This window comes from Pterocles gutturalis, unplaced genomic scaffold (assembly GCF_000699245.1).
Source record: "Pterocles gutturalis isolate BGI_N339 unplaced genomic scaffold, ASM69924v1 scaffold50669, whole genome shotgun sequence".
Taxonomy (NCBI): domain Eukaryota; kingdom Metazoa; phylum Chordata; class Aves; order Pterocliformes; family Pteroclidae; genus Pterocles; species Pterocles gutturalis.
Genome location: NW_010132624.1, coordinates 3,328 through 29,156, shown reverse-complemented (window position 1 = coordinate 29,156; position 25,829 = coordinate 3,328). Strand labels below are relative to the sequence as shown.

The 25,829-nt window shown below is 36.7% G+C and overlaps 1 protein-coding gene across 1 annotated transcript; it reads left to right on the top strand.

Annotated features, from left to right (window-relative positions):
* Positions 1 to 5,238: 5,238 nt before the first annotated feature.
* Positions 5,239 to 24,564, top strand: HOOK1 (hook microtubule-tethering protein 1). Its single transcript, XM_010080931.1, has 21 exons — positions 5,239 to 5,319; positions 6,960 to 7,032; positions 7,322 to 7,372; positions 8,761 to 8,893; positions 9,832 to 9,899; positions 11,150 to 11,212; positions 11,891 to 11,974; positions 14,863 to 15,029; positions 15,633 to 15,773; positions 17,025 to 17,226; positions 17,905 to 18,015; positions 18,232 to 18,319; positions 18,404 to 18,464; positions 19,067 to 19,207; positions 19,878 to 19,965; positions 20,797 to 20,831; positions 21,423 to 21,505; positions 21,923 to 22,023; positions 22,374 to 22,475; positions 23,540 to 23,608; positions 24,135 to 24,564. Exons 1-21 carry the CDS (start codon positions 5,297 to 5,299, stop codon positions 24,291 to 24,293), a joined length of 2,043 nt encoding a protein of 680 aa, XP_010079233.1. The 5' UTR covers positions 5,239 to 5,296; the 3' UTR covers positions 24,294 to 24,564.
* Positions 24,565 to 25,829: the final 1,265 nt, after the last annotated feature.

Genomic DNA, 25,829 nt, shown 5'->3' with positions numbered 1-25,829 from the left:
GGTGGGGCCTGTGTGAGAAACAAGTGTTTTTTAGAAGCGGGGAAGCGATCTTGCCATCACCTTTGGAGCGTAGATGTGGTCATTTGAATGTCCTGTAGGCCCGAGTAGTGGTTCTCCAGCGGTGGCTTCAGTGTGGAAACTGCTCAGTAATTAACAATAGTAATAAATGTCTGCAATTAATTTGAATCGAGTTGAGAGGAGCAGAAACCTCAGAACATTTCATACCAGCTTTCAGTTGGTTAAAGCACTTATTTTGCAGCACACCTGAATGTGTGGGGTTGCCTGGGCAGGAAGCACGTATTTAGAGTTGTAGAATAATTTAGCTTTGAAAAGACGTTTAAGATCATCAAGTCCAACTGTATTTGTTGGGTTCATCAATCAAGCTTGCTTTCTTTTTATCTCTTGTTCTTTCCAAGTTTCTTCTGCTTTGTTGTCTGTAATTCTGGTCTTGCAGATAGAATATTTTTGGTGGGAGTGAGCTCTGCTAAACAGAGCTTTTGCATGAAATCTTGGCAGAGAAGGCCACAATTACCTGGCATGAAGGGTTTCTCTAGAAACAGCAGGTGTTTTGTCTATGTGAAGTGTGAGTTGGGGAAAGAAGGGAGTGTTTTAGAAGCATTGTGGAGGTCTAAGAAAGTAACAGGCAGAAGTGATAACAACAGCTGCCAGAGTAGGTGTTCCTTTTACTTTCTACGTGACAGTACAGAAGTTTTAATGAGTTAAAGTCTGTAATAAGTCACTGAAAACTAGCTTCCTCCCTTCTTTTCCTCCCTTCATTTTCCTTTTAGTGATGTTGTATGCTTCCAGTGTTTTGTTGGTCTTATAACTTCAGTTGTCTTATGCTTACCTCTCTGGGGTTGGATATCTTTTGTCGTTTGATCTATGCGTCATTTTATCTTTTTGGGACTATTTAACTTTGTATTTTCCTCCTGATAGTCAGGTAAGGGTAACTCCGTGATTCAGTTGCAAAAGAAATCAATGCATTCCTGAACTCTCTTTCAAAATCCTGTCAGCAGTGCTGAACTCTCTTATAATTTTTACAATTCCTGCTTAAGATACTTTAAATATAATTCTAATTTTTATTATCATCACAGTGTGTAGCTGTAATTACATCATGAATCGTAAAGGGAATGCTAATGGAACTTTAGCTCTAAACTGAAAGAGCTTTGTGTGATGTTGTTGATGTAAATGGACATCCAGCTCTTTGTGTTCAGGTTTTGTACACAACGCTCAGCAGATGATGCATTACAGATGCATGCTTTTAGATTTAACGCCTTATTTCTCAGACCTTGTTTACAACTTCCTAGAAACCGATTGTTAATGCTAGGGTATGTTTCAAACATCCTTTAATCTTGAACTTCAGATTGAATAATAGAAAAAAATCGATCTTCAGAAGCTGAGCATATTTGGGCAGGCGGGACTGAAGTGCTGTATATCTGAAGATGGTTCTGTAACTCTGATTCTAAAGGTGTTTTCTTTACTGTAGTAGAGCAAGTTTCTTGAATGTCTTTCGCTACTGTGCTGCTCTGAGGCTGCTTCTGTCTTTGTCTCCAAACTAGAGACTGGATGTACGGTAACATCTTAAACAGAAAGCTTTCTCCGCAATAGATGTGCCCCTGTTTGACACTGACAGCACTGATAATGTGAATTTTGCCAATGGCTGAGTTAGTCTGTTAAAATTCTGGGATTAAGAATGTTTATTGTTGTTTTAAAATCTCTTTAACCGTGTAAAACTTCTGTCTCTAGTATGTGTAATGTGGGTATAAAATGGAGAATCTCAACTGTACATCGTCTGGCTGAAATTGAGGGCATACCTTCCCAAGAGTTGGATAGGTTGTTTTCTACTGGGTAATGTGAAAGGTCTTGTTTAATCTACAGCTGTTTGGTGGTAGAGCCTTCAGCAGATCCAGGGAAGAAGCATTAAGCGTTATGTGATATGGAATTAAATTTTTGAATTTATGTTGTGAGAGTAGTAGCTGTATGTCTGAGAGAAAAATATTTGCTCCTCTTGTAGCACCAAGTGGCAGAGTGTGTTTAAGCTAGATTAATGAAATAGTCTTCAGCATGAGTAGCCGCCTGTCCTTGAAGCTATATTTAGTAAAACTAATCAAATTTGAAAAAAGATTAGGTGTTCTACGTAGTCCTGAAGTCTATGACTGCTTCTGCCAACCTCCTCCCCATGCCCATTACCTTTATTATTTTTGTAAGCACAGTAAAAATCTGGTTTGAGGAAATGATTGTGCTGGCATGGGGTTTAGAGAACCCATAATTAACACTACTCTCATATTATTCCTAGGCAGTTATGTAACTTTTAAATATATGGAGAAAGTAAGACTCTCAGTCCTGCTTTTTGTTTAATTTTAATTAGCTGTTTCTATTCTGGGAGATCCTGGCATACATAAAGCAGTGTTGCGTGTCACAAGGTTTTCTAAGGCTTTGTTCACCTGCTCAGACAGGCTTGGGTGAAATGGTGGTACCTGTCCTTGGCAATTTCTCTGGTTTACAAGGGGGTACGTCCAAATGGCAGCATCATGATATTGTGCCGTAAAACTCTGAATTCTGGCATGCTCAGTCTTGACTCGTAGGCTTGCCTGTTCTTGCCTTGGCGTTAAGGCTGCTCTAGTACTAGAAACCAGTGCTGTCAATCACAGCTGCTTCAGTGCATGGTGTTCTGCTTAATCTTTTATGTAACCTCCTGGGGATTACTGACTTCGTACTTGCTGTAACACAGGATTTAAAAAGTACTTTTAAAATTGAAGAACAAAATTTAAAAGCCTCGCTCTGCATATTTTTATCTTCTTGGCTTGTTTAGACTCTTCTTTGAAGCAAGCAAACAAATATTCAGTATATGGTCACTCTGTTTAAGCATAGAATGGATGATGGCTGCCTCAAATTCTCACAGCTGGTGACTGTGCTTTTCCACCACTATTGTCCAAGTAGCTCCATTTCCCAAACACACTTGAGAAGTTCATTCACCAGAGACCTCTGAAGAAGCTTACATTTCACAGGATGTGTGAGAAAACCCTCTCAGGGATGGGCAGGTAATTTAGGACATTGTAAACATAGTAAGTTTCGGAAGTCAATTTTTGCAGTGGATAGAGGTTATAAAGATCTGTTCTTGCTTCCATTATGTTCCACATATACATCTTTTCATAGTACTAACAGCAAGCTTTCTCCTCTCTATTTTATTCCTCATCGTAAAGAAGGCTGAACTTAAAAGAATTGCTGATGAGCTCTTCTTTTCCTGAGCAACTATGTGATGAACTGACATATGCGTGGAAACTGCTCTCTCACCTGGAATACTTAGTTCTGAGCTAATTGGTGTTTGGGGATAAAAGAGTTTTGTAAAAATGTTAGATACAGGCTTGGGAATAGTATAAAAAAAATACACAGTATCCACAACAGAGAAACATTTTTAACATTGAAGTGATCCCATCCTACAGATCGTAAATGCAGGAAAAGCAGAAAACTAGGAGAAAAAAATGACTGTCCTCATGGGAAGTAAGGAAGAGCTTCCATATGAGAACTGTCTGAACAGATGCGGACTGTTGGTCCTGGGAAAAACACAGTGGGAGGATGTGGGTATGGTAGAGGTCAGTACAGACTTGAGCTCCTGGGTGAGAGTCTGTTCACCATCTGCACAAGAACTGTGGGAGATGAGGTGAAGCTAGCAGGTGACAAACCCTGACAAGAGGGAATATTCTGCAGAATGAATGCTGAGTTTGTGGCTGCAAAACATGCCTCAGCCAAGTTTGTGGAGGAAAACTTTGTTGAAGGCTTTTAAATAGAAATGTACTGTCTGTGCTCCAGGGGTTCTCCAAGACACAAAGTCCTCGAGCCTGATGGAGTATGTTGCAGAGCCTGCAGTCACTTCGTACAGTTGTGGAGTGATCTGAGGACCTGGGTGCCTACCTCTATGTTCTAAGTCTTTGTTCATGAAGCAGGTAGAAATTAGCAGGGCAGCAGAGCTGCCTGTGGATGTGTAGTAAACTAGAATTATACATCAGGGTGATGATGAGGTTCTATGTATAGAGCTGTCTGCTAGGGGTTTATTGCAGTGCTCTGTAAGGATGTAGCCATGTTGAAGTTATTAGTGTCGTTTGAGTTGCTTTTGGAAAAGCCAGCTGCAAAACACTCGAGCTATTAAAGTTTTTATTTTGGGGTGGGAGTTACATCTTTTTTGTATAGTCCTAATGCAAAGGAGCTTTAATTGTACTTGTGCCTGGAAGCACCAGTTGAAATACAAAGATTGCGTATAACAATTCATATAGAATAGATCAGGCAACTTACTATAAAATGCTTCCATCTATAATCTGGTTTTGTAATAGAGGAGAAGAGTGAAAACTGGGGCTTTGTTGCTTAATCTTTAACAGAAATACATAGATGGGGTAAAACTGCCTCCAGCCCTGTGTTTAAACACTAGGTAGTGTGGCAGTTGGAAAATAACAGGAAAATATGTATCTATATATATTAAATACCATTAATAATATATGAATAAAATATGATTACCACAAAAAGATGCGTAACTTCAAATTATAGTAAAGTTTTTTGGGTTTATGGAAGTATTTTGAAGTTGCATATTCAAATAGGAATATCTTTAGAGTAATTTTGGAATTCCTGAACTGCAAGGAAATAGGTTGCCAGCTCACAGGACTTGAAATAGTTCAGTTTTTTTCATCTATCTTTATATCCTTAAAGTGCGCAGTAGCTCTCAGACAACTGTTTTTTCCACTGTTTTTGCATCATTTTCTCCCTTCTGTTCTTAACCCACAAGTAATTTCAGGGATCTCTATTGGTGTTATGACTTGTTACTGAATGCTTATAGTAAAAGGCTGGATTTTTTTCTGCCCCTCAACTTTTGTCCCTTGTTCTGGTGCCATTTTTTGTTTAGGTAATTACGTGTCCAGAAGTAAGCACTGCAACAGAATTTGAGGGATAGGGAAATATGACTTTAGTTTCCCGAGTTAGTATTCCATAATCTGATTTGTAGTGGAAAAACAAGCATGAAAAAGCAAAGCATGGTAGTACTATTTAAGATACTAGTCATAATCAGCAGTCACTAGTATTGAGATAATTGGGTTGGCTTACAAACTGCATAGTTCAAAAAGGATTTCAGCTGCCTCGAGTAGGAAGACTTTTTTCTAAATGCTTGTGCCTTAAAGAGGAAAAGGAAAATGGTAACCAATTTTCTGTCCTGTTTGCTAAGCAAGAAACATGTTTTTCCCTGTTCTAGTTGCAGACCTTCAATACTGCGGCACCTTGCAGAGATGTTCAGGACTTGACTAATGGGGTTGCCATGGCACAGGTACTTCACCAAATGTAAGTTGATACTTAAGTTCAGAGACGAGGTATTCAGTTTCTTGAGATTTTTTTTGTTTGATGTGCATAGTTGCTTTTAAAGTTGATAGAAACTTAGAGTGGACAGTTTAAAGCAGAAGATAAAATATGCCTTTGTGTATTTGTTTTGGGGATGTTATAATAGTTGAATAATATGATAGAATGGAGAAGATCAGGAGTTATTCTAATACTGCAGTATTAAATTCATGCTTAAGGGTAATTGGCCAAGAATGATATGATCTTTTTCACTTTTCTCATCAACACTATTTCCATGGATACCCATGCTTCAGGCAATACGTTCCTCTTTGGATGAGGAACTAAAAGTTCAAAAGGCATGTCTTTGTCCCCTCTTACTCTTGGGGATTGCTCAATTGATTTAGATTTAAGTTCTGGGATTTAAATGATAACTTACTATTTGTGTGGAGAAAAGAATTGTGAAACTTAAATGGCAATCTTATTATTATTAAAACATAAGTTTGGTAATCAAAAGCAAAATAATTCCTAATTTATTAGTGTGATGAAAAATGGCACTGGGTTGAGTGACACACTAGTTCTGAAATTTGCGGTTACTTCAGAGGGTTGTAACAGGAGTCTTTTATTGAAAGAGTGGCATGCTACAAGTCATCACTGCAATTTTATTGTTGTTGTTGTCTCAGATAATAAAGAAGTCTAAATTACCGTCCCCTGCTCAAACTATATTTGTGATTACTGAGAAATTACTTAAACACCACCACCCCCCAAAAAAACAAACTAAACAAACAAAAAACCCCACCAACCAAAAACCCCAAACCCAGAAACCCCCCTGTCTACTTGAAAAGATTTTAAGTGTGCTGTGTAAAGGCAGAGCTCACCCTTTTCCTGGGCCATGGCAAAAATTGATTTAGGGTTGCTTAGTGAAGATTCAGGGGGTCACTTCCCATGTGTTTGTGGTACTAGGCTGCCACGGCCTTTGGGCAAACTTCATTGCAACCAGGTTGGTTGATAGGCAAGTGAAGATGATAGTTGTCTTTTATTAGGTGCTGTGAGACCAGTGAATAAACAGTATGGTGTTAAGATATTGTTAGATACGCTGTGATTGTACTGTTTGGCAGCTCAGTGTGTGTAAACACCTCAGCAACTCATCCTTATTTATGCTGGCAAATGCTTCTGCTCAAGGGAACCAAAGACATACAAAAAATATGAAGTGCCAGTACTTTAAAATGTTTGGGGTATTTTTTCCTTCATAAGTGCCTTTGACAAATTGTAGCAAATTTTGGAAAATCCAGAGGTGCAAGACTAGGTACCAGACTTAACATCAGCACTAGTCAAAAGAAGATGTTTCTTTACGTCATTATGATTGCTTTGTCAGGTATAAAAATTCAGCATGACAAAGGCCTTCACATCTTTGTGTTCCTAGCTGTAGCTAGGTCAAGCATATACAGAAATTCTTCCAGCCCTGGGGAGGTGGAATGCATCTAGCAGGATGGAAATTTACTGTGACATAGATATAACTTGCCGTCTCCAGGAATTCATGCCTCACTAGGCGCTGTAGTGAGACATCCAATGATTTAATTCTGGGAATGTGGTATCTTATTTATTTAAGTCTGTGCTTATTGATGTTTAATCATTTAATTTTCTTTCAGAGATGTTGCTTGGTTTGATGCATCTTGGCTAAATCGCATTAAAGATGATGTTGGTGACAACTGGAGAATAAAGGTATTCAAAACTGAAATGGGTTTGGATATCGTGTCTGTCCTGAGACTATCTAGCAGTCCAAAAACTTCATAATTAAACTCAGACTTTTTTAGGTTATGTTAAATTAATTTGAACTGTCTGTTGATGGTTAAAGTGCCTTCCAGCATTGTTGGATGGGGATTTTCTGTTTGCTAGTTCTCTTCCCCTGTTCTGTCATAGAGCTGTTCTGTAAACATCTACTATTTCATTTCAGCAAAACTAAGAATTTTAATAAAAGCCTGTAATCTTCTATTTCATGTACAACCATCAGTCCAGTAATCTGAAGAAGATACTGCAAGGAATTATGGACTACTATCATGAGGTATGGAAAAAGTAGCAATTTTTTTGTTGTTCAATCATTATTATTATTATTATTGTACTCCTTTACCTAGCTTTTTTTTTTCTTGACAAAGTAATTTTAAGGACTTTTTTGGCAGAAGGTATATGATCATTATTTGGTTAAGTGGAAGGTCTGAGTGAACATAGAATTAATTTGAGCAGGTGTATTCTAGGTAAGGCTCTTGGAGTATAATCTGGAAACCATGTCTCTCTCATTGCCCAAGTGAATGTCATAAGGACTGAAGTGCAGAATCCCGTTGACTTTTGTCTGTGCATTCATGTTTGCTCCTGTCTAGTGAAGTTTTAATCCTTTTCTACACAACACATTCAGCAGCCCTAGTCTAGGTTTTATAGTACTCACTTGGAAGCTGGGAGTTAAGAATCCTCCTGGATGTAGTAAGGATTATAGTTTGTTCTCTCCTGCAAGATGAGTACGGTAGCCATAAAAGAGTGCTGTATTTTCAGTTTAAAAAAAAATGCTGAATTTTGTAGGGAACATGATTACAGTTAGGTAATGGGTATGGTAGAGAAAAACTTGCGAGAACATCTTATGGCTTCCTGGTCTCACCTAGGTGTTGTTGTGATTCGGAGTGCCAAGCCCTTCTGTATTGCCAGCACTGAGGCTCTCTGGCAAGCCCAGAAGTAGAACTTCTTTAGGCTTATGAGGAGCTATTTGAAGGGCTAAGGAGCTTTTTTAATTCCTTTTTTTATTAGTTGGTAGAATAAGTTAATTCTCTCGTATTTGAGGTTTAGCCCAAGAACTCTCTTGTGTAAGTGGTCGGTTTACTAAATCCCCAGTTAATAGGCTTCCAAAACTTGTGGTTTTGCCATTAAAAATGTGTAGAACTTTTGCTAAAGTTCATAATTTCATTGCACTAAATAATTGCTAGATGTTTTGCGTATTTTTTTATGCTGTCTACTTTAGCTTAAATTTAGGTCTATTTAGAGAAAATCTGAGGTGCCAAGTATGGTAAAGGTCGTTGGCTAGGAGTGAATTGAGTGCCTCTTGCCCCAAACGCACATCCACACTGAGGGACAGAGACAGACATTTGGAACGGTCCTTGCTGGGCTGAGAGAAGCACAGTGTGTGACATCTGGGTTTCATGTATGAAGCCCTCTAGCAAATGAGTTAAGAACATTTGCTTTGTCTTCAGATATCCTGATCCGTATTCTATGTTCTTTCTCGTAAACTAGAATTTTTAGTGTTTATCTCCATGTTTAATGTTTAAAATCTTTCCCTTACATAAGGTTTACAGTAACTTATTAACAGACCATTTTCTCTGGATGGCTTACTGAGTCCAGACTTCTTACATGATACCAGATTTTCATGTTTTGCAAAAGTGGGAATCCATCTTTCCCTTGTTTTTTCAGTTCTTGGGTCAGCAGATTTCAGAAGAGCTTATTCCAGACTTAAATCAGATATCCGAGAACTCGAATCCCACTGAACTGGGCAGACTTCTGCAGCTTATTTTGGGTTGTGCGGTCAACTGTGAAAGGAAACAAGGTATGCGCAACCTTAATCTGGTCAATAAACACCAGATTGCCTCAGGTGATTGTCAAGGTATGAGAGATGTAGAAACTTTCTTCTTCTGTATCGAAAGGCCTCTGTTAATATGTTGCATGACTAGTCTGAAACTGGAGTTCACTTGAAAGTAGAAAATATGTGGGGAACTTCAGTGAATAAAACTCAAACTTTGCTCAGGGTAGGTTTAAAAAAAACAGTTTGAAGTGCGTGCGGATTATTTATACTTGCTAAAATATGTACCAAGACCTGCAACTTTTAACTATTTACATGCAAATTAAGCAAATTAAATTAAAAAATTTAAAACTTGTGTTAGAAACAGCCTTTTGTTTATCTGCAGAGAGATAAAAGAGACTGAATTAGTTGAGTTTTCTGTCCTTTTACCGGAGCCAATGCTCGATGCTCCAATGGCTAAGGAATCCTCAGCATGATTCTGTTAGTAGAATAGGTGCGATTCCTAGGTAGTCTGAAGTGACTGCATCAAAGATTGTTTGGGAGATAAGCCATCAGTCTGCATTGGGAATGAAAATGCTAGCAATTACTTTTTGTCATTAAGTTTTATTTATTGACTCAGTTGCAAGCTTGTTGACTCTTTGCAAACGCTTATGGATATACGTACATAGGTGTGTGTATGAAAAAAGAACCATGGAAATACAGGTGTCTTAGAATCTCTTTGCTCTATTATGCATTGTATAAATTTGTTAATTTAAGAGATTATGATCTCTTACGTTTATCTACCATATTACTGCATAACAATGTTGTTGGTTAATGGTAGTGCTCTGTATAAAAAGAGCACTACCTGTTTAGAAGCAGCTTTGTAGAGAATAGTTTCTTCTAGATCTTTTTACAAACAGTATGTCATGTTACTCAAGCCATTAAGGTGAACATCATCATGAATCATTACAAATTCTTTTTCACAGAACACATACAAAATATCATGACCCTCGAAGAGTCTGTTCAACATGTTGTCATGACTGCTATTCAAGAGGTAAGTAGGAATTCACAGCCTAATGCTGTCAGTTGAGACGTCCAAATATCCATTTGTTGATCTTTGTGAATTCTTTCATCCCAGCAAAGGTCAGGGAACAGTGTAAGTACTTCCCTAAACTGTCTGGGAGAATCAGGTCCAAGAGGCCTCAAACTCCAGCCGAGGAGTTTTGATTTTAGTCTCGTATGCCCAAACGTACAACTTGTAGAGACAATAAATGCTTAAGATTTCCTATTTCATATAAGAAATGTATCTAGTTTCCATCTGCCAGTTATACTGGAGTCAGGTTCTGAAATTTCTGTCCCAGTGCTGCAGTCTTGGGCCCAAAGTTAAGCTGATCATAACTGTTTGTGAGGCTTCATTGTTCTGACAGCCCATTCCAGCATCTGATTTACAAACTCACAGATGCATCTCTTCTATTGTCATGATGTGTTCCCCCTGCTGTCTTAATTTGTTCTTAGTTGGATCATCTTTGTGATCCAGCTCACAGCAGAGCTGTGTAGTCACTTGCATCTGTGTGCTTAAGGACTGTGAAGCAGAGTGTGGAGGGAGGCAAAAACTGAGTGCTGACTTTGAAGAAAATGTGATGTGTAGTTGCACTCTCATCAGGGTAACAGTGGAGTAGGTAGTAGGCTTTAAAAGTTAGATTTAAAGTGACTATATAGTCTTTAAAGTTGTTAGTGTCCTATTGGGAGAAATGAATCCATAAACCTCTTGGTTGTTGTATTCTGACTAATCAAAGTTTATTTCAGAAGAAGGTCTAGAAATAATACTGTAATTCCTGAGTAAGAATTAAAGCCCTTTAACTGTTGACAAACATACTGTGTACATCTTTGTACTGGAGATCAGTGAGAGCTATGTTAGTGTTCCTATTGTTTGCTTAATGGCAATTGATGTGACACAAAGTGTGATAACTATTAAATTGACTGAGTGAAATCCTGTCCTCTGGTTCACTCCATTTCAGCTTAATAGGGTAGCAATAACTTCAACAGATCACAGATATATCCAATAAGGTGTTAGTGCTAACTTGGTTAATTTTGGGAGGGGGAAAGTAAAAAAATAATCTTATTCTAGATTTGTTTAAATCCTTTACCAGCCATGAGGTGTTTTATTATTGTTATTAATCTGTTTTGATATCTTGAAGGGATGCACAGACGTGATAGAAAATAGAATTGATACTCAGTAGACAGTGAATTTACAGATATTTAACCTCTAATTTAACCTTTTTTCCCGGTGGCTTCTTTCTGTAGCTCATGAGCAAGGAAATAACTGGTCCTTCCACAAGTGATCCATCAAGTGAAATGGAACAGCAGGTAACTGGCTAATGTTTGTTGCTGTTGTAGTTCAAGCATGAACAATAAGTTGGTATTTTGCCATCCCTTAAATGAGGAGGAGGGCTGCTCTTCCTCTCCAATTCTAAAAGTTAAAAAAACCCTCTCAGTAATAAATTGCACTCTGGTGTTGTCTATCTGCACAAACTGCTTGGTCTGTTTTCCACTCAGAGCTGATCTGGTTAAACCATACTGGTTCACAAAAGGCAGAGCAACGTAATGATGTAGGCAGAGAATATGTAATAAAGTAATGCTGGTTTTTAGTGCTAATTAGTGAAAAGTTACGTTCTACTTTATAGCTTCTTAAAAAAAATGCAGTGACTGCTATGCCGTCTTCCTGGATGCGGTAAAACTGACCAGTGCAAACCTACATTGCAGGAAGAGTTGGGGGTACATCAAGGCTCAGCCATGTCAGGGTTTGGGTTATTTTTAAGGGGTTCGATAACCTGAACACTGCAAGGTGTAGCACATAAAATGAAGTTGCCTTTGAAAGTGCCTGCTCACAGTTATTGTGTTGAATCTGGATGTTACTTTGTGTTTCAATAATTTGCTTACTACATGTGGTGGTCATTTAAAATGCAGCAGAGACATTTTGGAAGCTAGAACTGTGAGTACTTTGGATATGACCTGGAATGATTGACTATCTTATTTTTTTTAAAGCTTAAAAAAGCTTTGGAAGATCTTCAGGAAGCACTATCAGAAAAAGAAGAATTGGCACAAAGATGTCAAGAGCTAGATTTACAGGTAAGAAGTAGCAAGTCGCTTATTTCTTTAATATGTAGTGGTGCTGCTATTAAGATGCAGAAATTCTGGAGGGCAAAGTGAATTTTGTGTTTATTTGTAGAATTATAGAATGGTTAGGGTTGGAAAGGACCTTCAAGATTATCGAGTTCCAACCTAAGTTTCTATGAGAATTCTTAGCTGTTTGTGGGGGGGAAGCAATCATTCTGTACTCCAAAATGCAATTATTGGAAGTAGTTTTCTGATGGAAGTGTAAGCTGAGGTCCTGTGCCAGCTGATAACTCAGAGGTTGTTTGGTCTGCTAGCTAGCATAGTAGCAGGTAGCACCAAAACAATATTGTTATGGCTTTAAAAATTGCCCATTTAATTTGTAGTCACTACTTTCTCTAGTCTTTTAAACTGTGTCCAAAAAATTCAGTTCTTGTAGTAATCAATCGTTAGATTTAATCATAGGAAAATGAGGCTGTTTTCAATAGGAGTTGATGAAAGACTAAAATTTGAAAATTATCTAAAATCTACTTTTTCTGGTACACAGTTGGAACATGGAGGATATTTCAGGAAATAAAAATAATACAAACTAATAGGTCCTTCCTGACGTTTTCAAACCACACTGATAATAAGCCTACTTTTGTTTTTAATGGATATAGAAACTAATCAAGACACTTTTTAGAAAAAGGAGAGAGGACGTCATAACAACAACAACAAAAAAATTGCATTTCAATCAACTTTTTAAAGAAAAAAAAATCAACTTGTGAGCCTTAAGTCTGATTCCTCTGTTAGGGCACTGTAATCTGAGACTAAAAGAGGTTTATTTGGTAAGGCAGTTCATCTCAGATTTGATTATCTACAAAGAGGACATTTGGGTGGCATCTTCTTATAGGAGCCAGAGCGCTATACTGGCTGTGTGAGCCTCTGGGGGGGAAAAAAAAAAATCACAAAACCAGAGGCCAGTTTTACATTTCTTACAGGTAATGACAACTGAGAAAGTAGAATACTTAGTTATGAAGTATCTCATAGCTAATTGCCATACTCAGGAATCTATTGTTAGAACTGAATTGATATTTCATTTCCTTTTTTCTTGAGTTAGTAGTAAGGCTTCTTAGTGAAAGTGGAGATCTAAAAATGCTTGTGAGCAGAATCTGCAGGAGAAAATGCTTGCTTTTAAATGGGCAAGAGGATTGATTTGACAGTTGAACTCGCACATTACACGTGTTAAACTTCAAAAAGTGTATTCGCTGCTCTTGCTTCTAGAGCTGCTGGGATAACAGTTTAGCTGCGCTTTCTGCTTCCATTAGGAGACTTAGTATGTCTCACTGGAGAAGTCGTAGGCTTTCTCCTGTCTCTCACTTCTCTTTGCAGATTTCTCAATTAATGATAGGTTACACAAAGCCAATTGCTCATGATATAGTGTGGGCCAGGTGAAGGCATGAAAGGTATTCAAGGGGAAGGTACAGATGAGTTAGTGACACCATAGCTCTTTAATACTGTGATGTGTTTTTAAAATATCTCTTCATAATTTGTGTTGACTTTGACACCACTTCTGTTATGTTGAAATAATAGAAAAGAAGAAGAGAAAGCTACTGAAAGGAACTGAGAAAAGTTGCTCGGAGTTGTGTGATAGGTTTTTTCTTTTTAAAGGCTGAGATGGGTGTTATTTTAACATTATTCTAAAAGTGTTGTGCATGTTTAAGGAGTGGCTGAACCTTGAACGGGAAGTACTATTCTGAGCTGGTTACAGATAGGCTCTCCACTGGTGGGTGTTTTGTGTGCACGTATATAATAAAGTGACACCCAGTATGTAAAAAGGAGTGAACCTAGAAAGCCAGCTAGCTACTACTAATGAAGTGGTAGATTAATTACTGTTTTTCTTTCTTACATCTGTTAGACTGAGAGACTTTTAAGTTATGATCACAAACAAACTGTTTCTTAATATCGCATACTCTAGGTTATATCTGATGTTTAATCTAATAACGTCACCATTATATGTTTTTTTGTTTTATTTATTTGAAGCCATAATATTGACTGACGCTTGTTATTTAAACTAATTCTTAATAAATTCACTTGTAAGGTCTCAGTCTTCCTTGATATTTTCCAAGAGTATAAGAAAGGTAGGTTTTCTTTATGATTCAGGAAAACATAACCCAAAAAAGCATATTGCCCCTGTTTAAACGCCAGTTAACTAACACATGCTACATGCTCTTGTGTTTGACAGGATGTTAACATTAACACAACAGCTTTCACTAGAAAAACTTTAAAGGTTCTATCCTCTTAATCCTTCCCCATTTTATGGCTGTTAATATACTTACTGTTTCAATAAAGTGTTGTATTCTCATTTGCTTAGCTGTGAACACTTTCAATATCAAACTTGTTTGGTTGTTGCAAAAAATGCATGCTCTATATGAAGCTGTCTAGGTTTTTTCTTTTGCGTGTGTGCTTACTAGCTTATGGCACCTGAAACTGCTTCTTGCGCAACCATTCACTGCTGAGCGCACGGCAGTACTGTGTTAGTGTGCTAGCCAGTGCCATCCTGCTTTTTATTGTTAAGTACAAGCAAGATGGAGAGTATTTTTACACCAGTACTTAGCTTTTTGTACTGTATCCATGGTATCCTTTTTAGTGAAAGTACCAGTTTCTCTCCATATCACGTTGTCTGCCTTTACGATGGTTTCAGTTATTAAAATTTGTCTTTTTTTAGAGGGACTTTTCCTTTAGTGCTTCATAACTGTCACACACTAAAGCATCTGTATGCTCAAGTATGCTATGTAAATTACATTCTGAAATTTCTGAATGCTCAACCTTTTTCATAAACTGATTTGATGTATTGTTGTCTTGATTTAGTTCTTTCCGGTTGGACATGTCTTACGATGTTGATGCTGTATTATCTGTACTAGGTGGCTGCCCTCCAGGATGAAAAAAACAGCTTGATATCAGAAAATGAGATTATGAATGACAGACTAGAACAATTAGACGACTCTCTTGATGATCCAAATACTGTGGTTGCAAAAAAATATTTTCATGCACAGTTACAGGTGGAACAACTGCAAGAAGAAAACTTCAGGTATAAATCCCTAACTTGTCTTGTCAAATATATCCTGAGAATTTCTGTTACTCTTTCAGGATTTTCCATCTCAATTACTTTTTCTATAAAAGCTTTCTAGTACTGTACAAACATATTTTAAACACAGCCCTTACCTTTAAAAAGAAAAAGAAACTATTAGTTGTTTTAGAAAATATTACTTTAAAATTGCCATATTGTAGCCATTTGACACTTCAGAAAACGTGACGGAAAGCAGAAAATGAGTGCCAAAGTGATTTGTGTGTAAACAAACCCCTAACCCCACCAAAATCCACTATATCTCTTTACTGTAGTGATTTCTTTTACACATTAAACTTTGTCCCTGTGATCCTTGGGCGGGGGGCTGCTCTGGGGGGAACCTTTTCATGTGATCCCTTGATATTGATATGGTCAATTTCCACTATACAATCCATTCTGTTGTTTACGTGTTAAATCATAATGTTCCATGCTTACAGTACTATTTTTTCTGGTTACTTAAATCAATAGGTTTCCTTTGTCTTATTTATTTGTAATAGTTCTAGTACTAAATGAAAAATGTGGAATAACGATGAGTTCTTAACAGAGTTCCTGGTGTTGATCTGGTAGGCTTGAAGCTGCAAAAGATGATTATCGTGTCCATTGTGAAGACCTAGAAAAACAATTGATTGAACTGCAACATAGAAATAATGAACTAACCTCTTTGGCAGAAGAATCTAGAGCCTTGAAAGATGAAAATGATATTCTTAGGTATGTAACAGAGATAGCTCCCCATACACATTAGGAGGATTTAATGACTAAATCCAAGGCTTTGTGTTTAACAAGATTTTATTTTTTTTTCTGAGGTGTTGCTTCTGCAGATAGATCTTATGTGAACAAGATCTGAAATAAATATTTGAAAAAGGCGCTTTGACAAAGCAGAGACAGTGCAAGCTTTCAGGCATAGCCTCTATTGTTTGCATAAGAATAGCAACATTAAATTTTTCTTTAAAGCAGGATTAATAAATATAGGAATTTTTCTTCTTCATTAAATTTTTGTGGGGTGTGTGTGTGCATTCTTATTAAGGGGACATTTGGGTTGGCAAGAGGCTGCCTTTTCTGAAAAGCATATATACCGCTAGAATTTCAGCATAATTTTGGTGTCAGCGTTCTAGGCTAGATGTAGGTTAGCAACGTGATTAACAAAATGAAGATGAAATACGCAATAACCTTGATGAGAATAACATTCCAGCTTGTGTAAACTAAATCAAATACCAGACCACCCAAGAAATATCCAAAGCAAATCATACTGTAAAAGCAGGTCTGCTATTCATAAAATAGTATAAACAAAACATGGAAAGAAAAGTGGTTTCATGTGTTTAACTTACAGTGGTTCTTAAATAATATCTGAAACAAATCTTAACTATAGATTTTCTTCCATAATTTTCTTGTACTAACTTCTAGTAATAATGAGATGGCAGATATTAAACACGGATATTAAAAATAATCTGTATATTTGTGATCCAAATATTTTCTTATCACTGATTTTTGTTAATGATCAGCTGGTAATTCTTGGTCATATCTGCTAATGATCATTTTCATAGTGCAGTTATGTTCTAATTATGCATAACCCAACAATGAGGATGTTTCTGTGTTTTTCTTACCAGGTACAAGTACTATGAGATAACTAGCACAGGATGTCGTGGTGCATTTACATTGCAGCCCACAGATTTCCCTGGAGATATTTGACATACTAACCCTTGTTTTTACTTCTGGCATACGAATGTCAGTCTTACTCGCAGCTAAACCCTGTGGTGATTTCAGTTTTCCTAAGCAATCTTTGCATAATGCAAGTTTGCATTGATTATGCATTTAAAAATAAAGCAGTGAGATTTAACTCTGCTGTCGAGCACATTGCATCTCCCTTTAAAAATAGCCTGAATATGCATGAAAGCAGAATTTGACTTTTTTAATCTTTTGAAGAAACATGCTCCTTCTTCTAATTCCTGTTTATACTTCAAGGGCTACCGCAGACAAGGCAAGTAAGCTGGAATCAACTGTTGAAGTATATCGCAAAAAGCTACAGGATCTGAATGACTTCCGCAGGCAAGTCAAATCTCTGCAGGAAACCAACATGATGTATATGCACAATACAGTCAGTCTGGAGGACGAACTGAAGAAAGCCAATGCAGCACGTGCCCAGCTGGAAACCTACAAAAGGCAGGTAAGGCTGCACCTATACTTAAGATGTTACTTTTTCATCAGGTAGTCATCTTACCTACATAAAATCATTTTGGTTACATTTCAGTGAAAAAAATTGAACAGCTTAATTTTGACAGCCAATGGATTTAACCGGTATTGTTCCCTTAGAATTTTTTCTTTGTGAAAACTCCTTCATACTCTGCCATTCACTTTCTGGTTTTCCCTGTTTATTAAACTACCAAGCTTAACTGTAGTTGCCCTCTCAACTGATTGGTTGTCCATGGTTTGCAGGCTTTTCTTCTTTACTTTAACTGAGCTAAGTTGTGTGACTGGGAGAGGTTGTTCAGCTATTACTGAGATCACTTGTATGTAATACTAACTTTCTTCACGGAGATTTATTTTAAGCTGTAGAGGTTTATTTCAATTTCACTTATTTCAGTAGTGATTAAGAGATGCAGGAGTTAATTTTTTTTAAAAAAAAAAGGACAAAACAAAACCAAACAAAAAGTCAACAAAAACAACAAAAACCCCCCAAACATACACGCCTGCATCCCGTCTTCCCTCCAACAAGCTTGGAGGACCAGCTGGTTTTTTTGGTTGAACTGTGTGTTCACAGGAGTGAAGGTTTTAACAGTGTTTTTAAAGGTAGCATCTTGCAACATTCATGTGCTGAATATAGTAATTTTTTTTTAATAAAAAGGTCCAGGAGCTTCATAACAAACTTTCTGAAGAATCAAAAAGAGCTGATAAGTTAGCATTTGAAATGAAGCGACTTGAAGAAAAACATGAAGCTTTAATCAAAGAAAAAGAGGTAAGCTTCTTGAACGAGAGTTTACTTGAACACCTAGTAAATCTCTCCCAAATGCTCTTCTTGAGGAAAAGCTTCCCAGAAGTAGTGCTAAACCTCATGTGTGTATGTATACACATATAAAATATTCTTAATGTGTCAATACTACTCCTGATTAATGTTATTTGGTCTTAAAGTGATGCAGTATGACTTAATTCCACCTCAAATATATCTTCTTAGAGACTGATAGTACAGTGTGATGCATTAAAAGAGACAAATGAAGAGCTCCGGTATTCGCAGATGCAGCAGGATCACCTGAGTCAAACAGGTATCACGTTGTGTTCAGAGGCTATTTTTTATATATTAGTGATTTCTTTAAGTTTGTTAAATTAAACTTACTGTGGAATTTCAGGTACGTCTCGTGTTAGAAGCCATGAGAATCTTGCTGCTGAAATTCTGCCAGTGGAATATAGGTAAGACAAAAAGGTTGAGATTGTTTTGTGATTTTTGTGGGTGGGGCATAATATTGTCTCTGTGACAGTTCAATATTTTAACAACTGTATCCCACTTCTTGCTTTCCCTCCATGATGCTTGTCTGGACTCCCATGTAGCTGTTAGGAATTATTTCTCCATTCTATAATTACTTTGCATTCTTTCTTATATAGCAATGAGATATGCTTTTATGAAGTTTTGGCTTGAAACATCCTCTTTAAGGAGCAAAACAACTTTTATCTTGCCACTGGCAGACAGAAAAATAATACACAGCAACTGAGACAGAACAGCTGAAGGCTAGCTAATACTACTTTTAAAGTCTGGCAGAGTAAAACTTAAAGGCACGATAAAATCTGGCTTTGGAGTGACTTAATTTAAAACTTTGTTCCTATCACTTAAACTATTGTCATGTTTGAAAGTTGTAAGTTACCTTTTATTAAAAAATTGCATTGTTACCCCATCTATATCCTTAAGCAGAACTTGTTCTGCTCACTTGAAAGTTGGGGGAGAGAACAGGAATATTACCTCCTACTCTCAGTTACCTTTTTCTTAATTAACAGTGACTTTTTTGTTTTTTATTCAGAGAAATGTTTATTCGGCTTCAGCATGAAAATAAGATGCTTCTGTTAAAACAGGAAGGATCAGAAAATGAACGTATTACAGAGCTGCAGGAACAGCTGGAGCAAAAGCATCGGACAGTGAATGAACTAGAAACGGAGAAAAGGTGATGGGTAAAACAGCATCTTAAAATACAGCGAAAAGTGATTTCTAGACCTTCAGAGTGACCTTGTAGCTTGCATCTTTAGTGTAGCACTGTGCAGGAAGCCAGTTATCAGTTTTCTTTCACCAGTGTAATTATAAACGAAGGGTTATGAAGCAAGGAAGAAGGAAAGTAGTTTAAACGTGGTGTTGTAAAATGTGGTAGATCTGTGTGTAGTGTACTTAGAAGAAAGTGTTGCTTATAGGATGCTCTTAGCTTTAAGTGATTCTTGGTAGACCAAGCATGAATGTAACCTCCATTTCTAGAACTTCAAACTAATCATGTTGTAACACTGGGATATGTTTACTGAATTTCTGTATCAGTTAGTGAATGTTGAAAGTAGTTTACTAGGATATAAGCATTTGGGGTAGTTAAGTTTTCTTGAAATTTAAAATTATTCTAGGTGTTTCATTTTAAAATGTGTAATAAAGCTGCTATGTTTGTGCTTTGGCAGAAGTTCAAGTCAAACTAAAAGCATTTTAGTTTATTTATTGTTTAGAAAACAGTTTATTTGTGGTTTAAATCCTGCAGGGTAAACCCTCTGAAAAATTATCATCCAGGCATGAAACAGAAAAATGTAATTGTCTGTTGTGATGTAATTAGGTGGGTAATAACTGTCTTTTCTTCCTAAAAGGCTAAATGAAGAGCGTATTGGGGAGTTACAACAGCAGATTGAAGATCTGCAAAAGACTTTACAGGAGCAAGGATCCAAGACTGAAGGAGTAAGTGAAAGTTCAGGCTTCTTGACCTTGAAGACATCTTGCTAGTTTTGTTTAAAATCCTTCCGTGTAACATAGAGTCCTTTGTTTAGATGTGCCTCTTGTTTTTCAGTGTGTCTAGTAGTCATAACTACTAGGAAGGGAGGATCCTGGGTTGGTGCGCTGCTTTTTTTTTTTTTTTTTAAAGTTAGTTTGAAACACACTAGTTCATGCAGTAGTAAGAGTAAGCACAAGCTCAGAAGCCCTTTGGGTCACCCCGCTCCCTCCATAGCCCCAACAAGCTCTCACTTTTCAAAAGACCTTGTAAGCTTAGATCTTATTTAAGGCTGTTTGATGTAGTCTAAAAACTTTCTCTTGCTTGAAAACAACTCCTTCAGTTTAGGTAACACAGACTTGGCTTCACTGCATTCAGAGCAGTTGAGGTTAGTCTCTGTAGTATGGGAATCTACAAGACCCCCACACCAACTGCATTTCACTTGAAAAGCTCATGTTTTTTGTCATCCCTTTCCACCCACCTTGCCCCTTCACCTTCTTTAAGAAACTGTAACTCTTCTACCTTTTCCTTTTTAGAATCTCTAGTCTTATGATTATATGGTAGTATAATGAGAAGGATAGCTTTAAAGGAAAAAGATTCTGGAATTGCGGTCTGTGTGATGGAAAAAAAAAAGTAATGTGGTTATGGAAATGTATGAAAAAATGCTGTTTTCTTAGGATTTATTTGGTTTGACTTATTTAGGTGTACTGAGTATTCTTGGCTGATTTGTAAGAGCACTTTAACATTGCATGGTACGAAGTACTGAAATATAACTGAATTTTAACTCTTTCCTTTCATAGTCTAGCAACCTGAAGCAGAAATTGGCAGCACATATGTAAGTAAGGCACATGCATGCACAATAGCTTATTTACACTAAATAATTTGACTGTTGTAGCACAGAAACTGCCTACGTCTTTGTATGGATGTCTTGTTTTTCTAAGCCACTGATTTGGGAATCATGCATGTAGTGAGTTAAGCATTAGCATTCAAGTTTTGTCTACTCTACTCGTGATCTTGTAGTAGTAGTAGTATCCGCTTTACTGTTTCTTTATCACCAGTGGCATTTTAACTATTCTTATTCTACACAGACTGTTAAAACCATCACCCTTACTGGACTCAAAATGTATTTCATTCTTCTGAAATACTTCCATCTTTTCAGCAGATGTAGTTCCTAAGAGATGCTAGAGGTTTTTTTGTTAGTTTTCTTTTTTGTTTCTAGTTTTAGGTAAATGAGACGTGATTCAGAAGTTACAACTTCTATGGCCTTCAAAAATACATACTAATATTTCAATTTAAAATGAAAATAATTTTGATTATAAAATAGTTGTTTAAACACTTCCACCATCAGTTTCGGCTCTCAGCTCTTAATATACTGTATGTGGAATTATTTGTGAGCTCAATACTTAGCCCAGCCTTTCATTTGCAGGGAAAAGTTGAATGAAGTTCATGATGAGTTACAGAAGAAAGAAGCTGATCTTGCAGAACTCCAACCTGATGTTAGTCAGAACCGTAAGTTGTTTTCTGTGGCTTTTTTGGGGATTTTTTTGTGAGGCTATGTTAGGTTTCTTCTAAAATGATTCCCATAGTCACTGGCCTATAGGACATGTGTCTGGCTAAGGCTTTCTGATACAGTTTGGCTTTAAACTTGAAATGGGGAAGGAGGCAAGGGAGGATTTTTTTATTTTTATTTTGCACAGGGAGAGGTTCATGGGTGCTTAGTTTTGTTGAACTATACTCTGCAAAATGGGAATTCAGGGTCAGGTTGGACCTTATGGTACAACTGAAACAAAAATGAGAACTTGGAAAATTGTGTAGTAGGTAAAATGTTTATTTGGGTGACTGGTTAAATCAAGAGAACACAGAAGCCTTGAAAGTGTGTTGTCTCTTGTTATTTTGTATGTCTGTGTTGATAATTTTCATAAATAGCCCAGAAGATTGGAGAGCTGGAAGCAGCTTTGCGAAAAAAAGATGAAGATATGAAAGCAATGGAAGAAAGATATAAAATGTACCTTGAGAAAGCAAGAAATGTGAGTGCTATATTTCTGAACATATACGTTCCTCCCTCATAAATCATTAAACAGATGGATTTGAGTCCACCCCCTCCCTCTCCCAATTAAAATGAGTAGCTGCATGTTGCATTTTTAGTCATATTGCTCAATTGCAGTCAGTTACGTTTATGAGAGAGTGGAGTTTAGGCTAAAGCATGAGATGCATTAATGATTCCTTTGTATGCTTCGGTGTCTTCTGTTGTACTATTTTCATCGTAATTGCCTGATTAATGCTCAATCTGTTTTGGTATTTCTGCTCTGAGCAAATGAGATGCAGAGCTGTTGAGAATCAAACGTGACTTGTAATGCTTTTGGTTTGCCTTGTACAGGTGATAAAAACCTTAGACCCCAAGCTAAATCCAGCATCAGCAGAAATTATGTTGCTCAGAAAACAGATAACGGAGAAAGACAAAAAGATTGAAGCACTAGAGGTACAAATTTATATATATTTAATAACTTCTAATATATTCTTCTGTCTAATATTAGACACTCAAGTTACTGTTTCCTGATGATCCAGTATCCTTCAATGCTGTGTTCAGTTAGAAACTGCACAGAGTATCAAACCTAAAGATTTTCAGTTTGGCTTAATTAATCTTTTATCCTAGTATAAGTCTGTCAGAGCAGTTTACTTTTCCACAGTGTTTTCAATGTACAACTGAAACACTAATTTGGTTTCTTTCTAAACCCTCTGAAAACTAAGTGAAATACTTCAGAACACCAGTAATTTTGCTGTGTTATGATAACATGTACAGAGCTGCGGAGTCTGACCTTTTTCAGTAGTAATGTGATTTAGTTTGTGTGAGGGACTAGGTATTTGAGCAGTGACTTGTTTAATTTACTAGACCTCTGGTATCAGTGGTTTTCATGTACTGGAGTTCTTGAAACTGTATAGAAGAGTAAAACCTGTTAATTTAGTAAAGTCTGCTTGTCTGAAATCCTGAAAGGTTTGATGACAGTAGTCTAAGGACCAAAAAAATGTTGCATTCAGTTTTATGGCAGTGTTGATGGGACTGGTTAGAATAGTTACCTGAGCAAATATGAAATTCCTCAACATGAGTCAGTAGGCTTGAAAGGTCTGACTTTATCATGCTGCAGTCTCAGATTTTTGTGTGTGTGTTATGTAGTAGCAATTCAGTAGCATAGTAAGAATATTCAGCCACTGGAGGTATGTTCAAGTGAAAAAACACTAAATTATTTATAGACTTTCTGATAACCCTAGACTTTCATGCATTTCCCCCCCACACTGTTAAAATATGTTTCTAAGTTGAACTGCAACTTCTGTGTAAAGTTTAGCCACTTCTTGAAGTAGTCTATAACTTCTCTCATAGTCATTTATGGAAGTATCTTTATTTACACTTCTAAGCCTTCTAGTTATTTTGCATATTTAAACATTTCTGCTGCATGTGTTTATTTCACTCAATGGACTGCAGTAAGTTTATGCAGATAAATTCAGTGTTTTAATTGAGATTCTCTTCTTTTTTTTGTCTCCTTACAGGCTGAATTCAAACTTGCTAAGTTACGTGATTATGAGGAAAAGCTAATTGTAACGGCATGGTATAACAAGGTGTGTAAAATATTAATTAATAGGCATTTGTTGAAGTTTTTTGTGCTTGAGAAAAAGGGAGGCTGTGATTTGAAAGGTTTCCAGACTCCTGCTTTAGATGTTCAGTGTCTTTAGCACGGTGTTTGTGAAATAAAGCTAGAGCAGTGTTGGAAAGGTGGTTAGAACATTTGATGTTAGGTTGCTGTGAAAAGGACTGGAGAAAGTTGTTCATCTTCAGATGAAGCTATGTTTGTATAGAATTTCATAAAGAAAGACTGGAACAAGAAATCAAAAAAGGAAGGTAAAATTAAGTGGCTTAATAAACAAACAACATTACAATAAGCTAAAATTAACAAATGAATGTGAATTAATCTTTTTTTCTTCAGCATTGGTTCATACCTTTTATGGCAGGAAGAGTGTCTATAAGAAATCCAGTAAAAGAAATTCTGTGTGCATACTAAGTAAGGATGAGCTTTGTGTGTGAAAGATGGCCTGTTTTTTCCTTCTGTTTTTGCTATGGTGTAAATGTTGTTTAACTTATTTGCAGAGCCTAACTCTTCAGAAGCTGGGTATGGAAGCTAGACTGGTTGGCAGTAGCGGTGCCTGCAAAGATGGTCCCGGACGCTCCTTCCTAGCTCAGCAGCGTCATGTCACCAATACCAGAAGGAATCTCACTGTTAAAGTACCAGGTGCAACATCTGATTAAACCACAAGGACCATGAGGAAAACTTACATGCTAAAGTGTCCTTAAATGTTTTATAGCTTCCATTTCAACTACTTGATGAGAGAGGAGGTTAGAATGGTGGGCAATTGCAAATTCAACATCAGAACCTGTCAAGAAGTGATTAAGTTGATCAGTGGTGTATCTAGAAGGTAGTGCATAGTTTTCCAAGTCAAAGTAAATTTAATAACTTCAGTATGTATTTATAAGCACAACTTAAGAGACTTATATTTGCCTTCAGAATATATTGTAAATAAAAAAATTGGCACTGTATATTCACAGCTTTATTTAATAGGTTTGGGCTAGGAAGTTGACTTTTGTAATGGGAAGTTGTTATGCAAAAATGTACTTCAGGAAACTGGCAATATTGGGTATTTTTGCTGGGCTCTTCTAAAAATATTAAAAGATTGGTACCATGTTGTAAAAAAATCATTTTTTTAGAATATGAAGTACAGTTTTTAAAAGCCAGAAAAAGAACTTGCATTTATAGAAAAAGAAAATAAAAGAAGTAGGACTAGTTGACTTGTTATATAACATAAGATGGGATTTGTTTTGTTATCTAAAGTGAAAAGCAGAATTACTCAATTAATTTAAAAAATAAAATATTAAGTTTGTGCTTACATTATGATGTTAATTTCATTCAAGCCAAATAAGCTTTCTTTCCCTGTAAGAAAAAAAGCTATTATAATAATTCAAAAGTCTGGGCTATGTTTTAAAAGTCTGGAGTATTGGTACGCTGCATTTATTTGCAGAAAGGGGGTTAGGCTGGAAGGAACCCCATTTATTTCCAGCTATTTATACAACCCTGGGCATAGAAATGAATTTTCCTCTTTTTAAAATGTGTTTTCACTTCAGTTATTCTGAACTAACTGTGCTAGGTAGATGAGTGAAAGATAGCTTTGCTACTTGTTGGCAGCAAACGTTTGTCAGGGAGAAAAGTGCATAAGCTGTAGTAGTTTTTGAAGAAGATGAAATGGGAATTGATAGCCACTTTCCACATACAAATTTCAGATATCTTTCACAAAATTTGGATCAGTTTATTTACGAAATGTCTTATTCTTGTTGTGAACTGTATTTTTAGGAAACTCCTTAATGTCCATTCCTCTTTGCAAACTGTCTGGAACAAATTCATTATACCTGTAGTTAAATAAAATAAAATTACAACAGCCCTTACAATCAAACAAATACACTTAAAGTATTTGAGGGTGCAGTACCAGGTCATGATCTAATAAAAAACCCAACCGTATGTGTGAATGAAAGCATATGTCCATCTTCGCTATTAAGGCCATCTTTGATTTGAGAGCGGGGTCCAGCTTTGCAGAATTTAAGTTTTGAATTGAAGCTTGAGTAGTCTTCTGTTTTGCACGCTTGTCAGTATGGCTTGTTCTTTGATTTCTTCCTTCCCCAGCATCTTAAATTCTTTACTGGGCATTGCATGCAATGCAGGAGAAAAGGGAGGTATTCATTTTTAATACTTAGTTAGCATTGCTGCTTAGCTGTGGTGGTAGTTTTGCAGTGCTA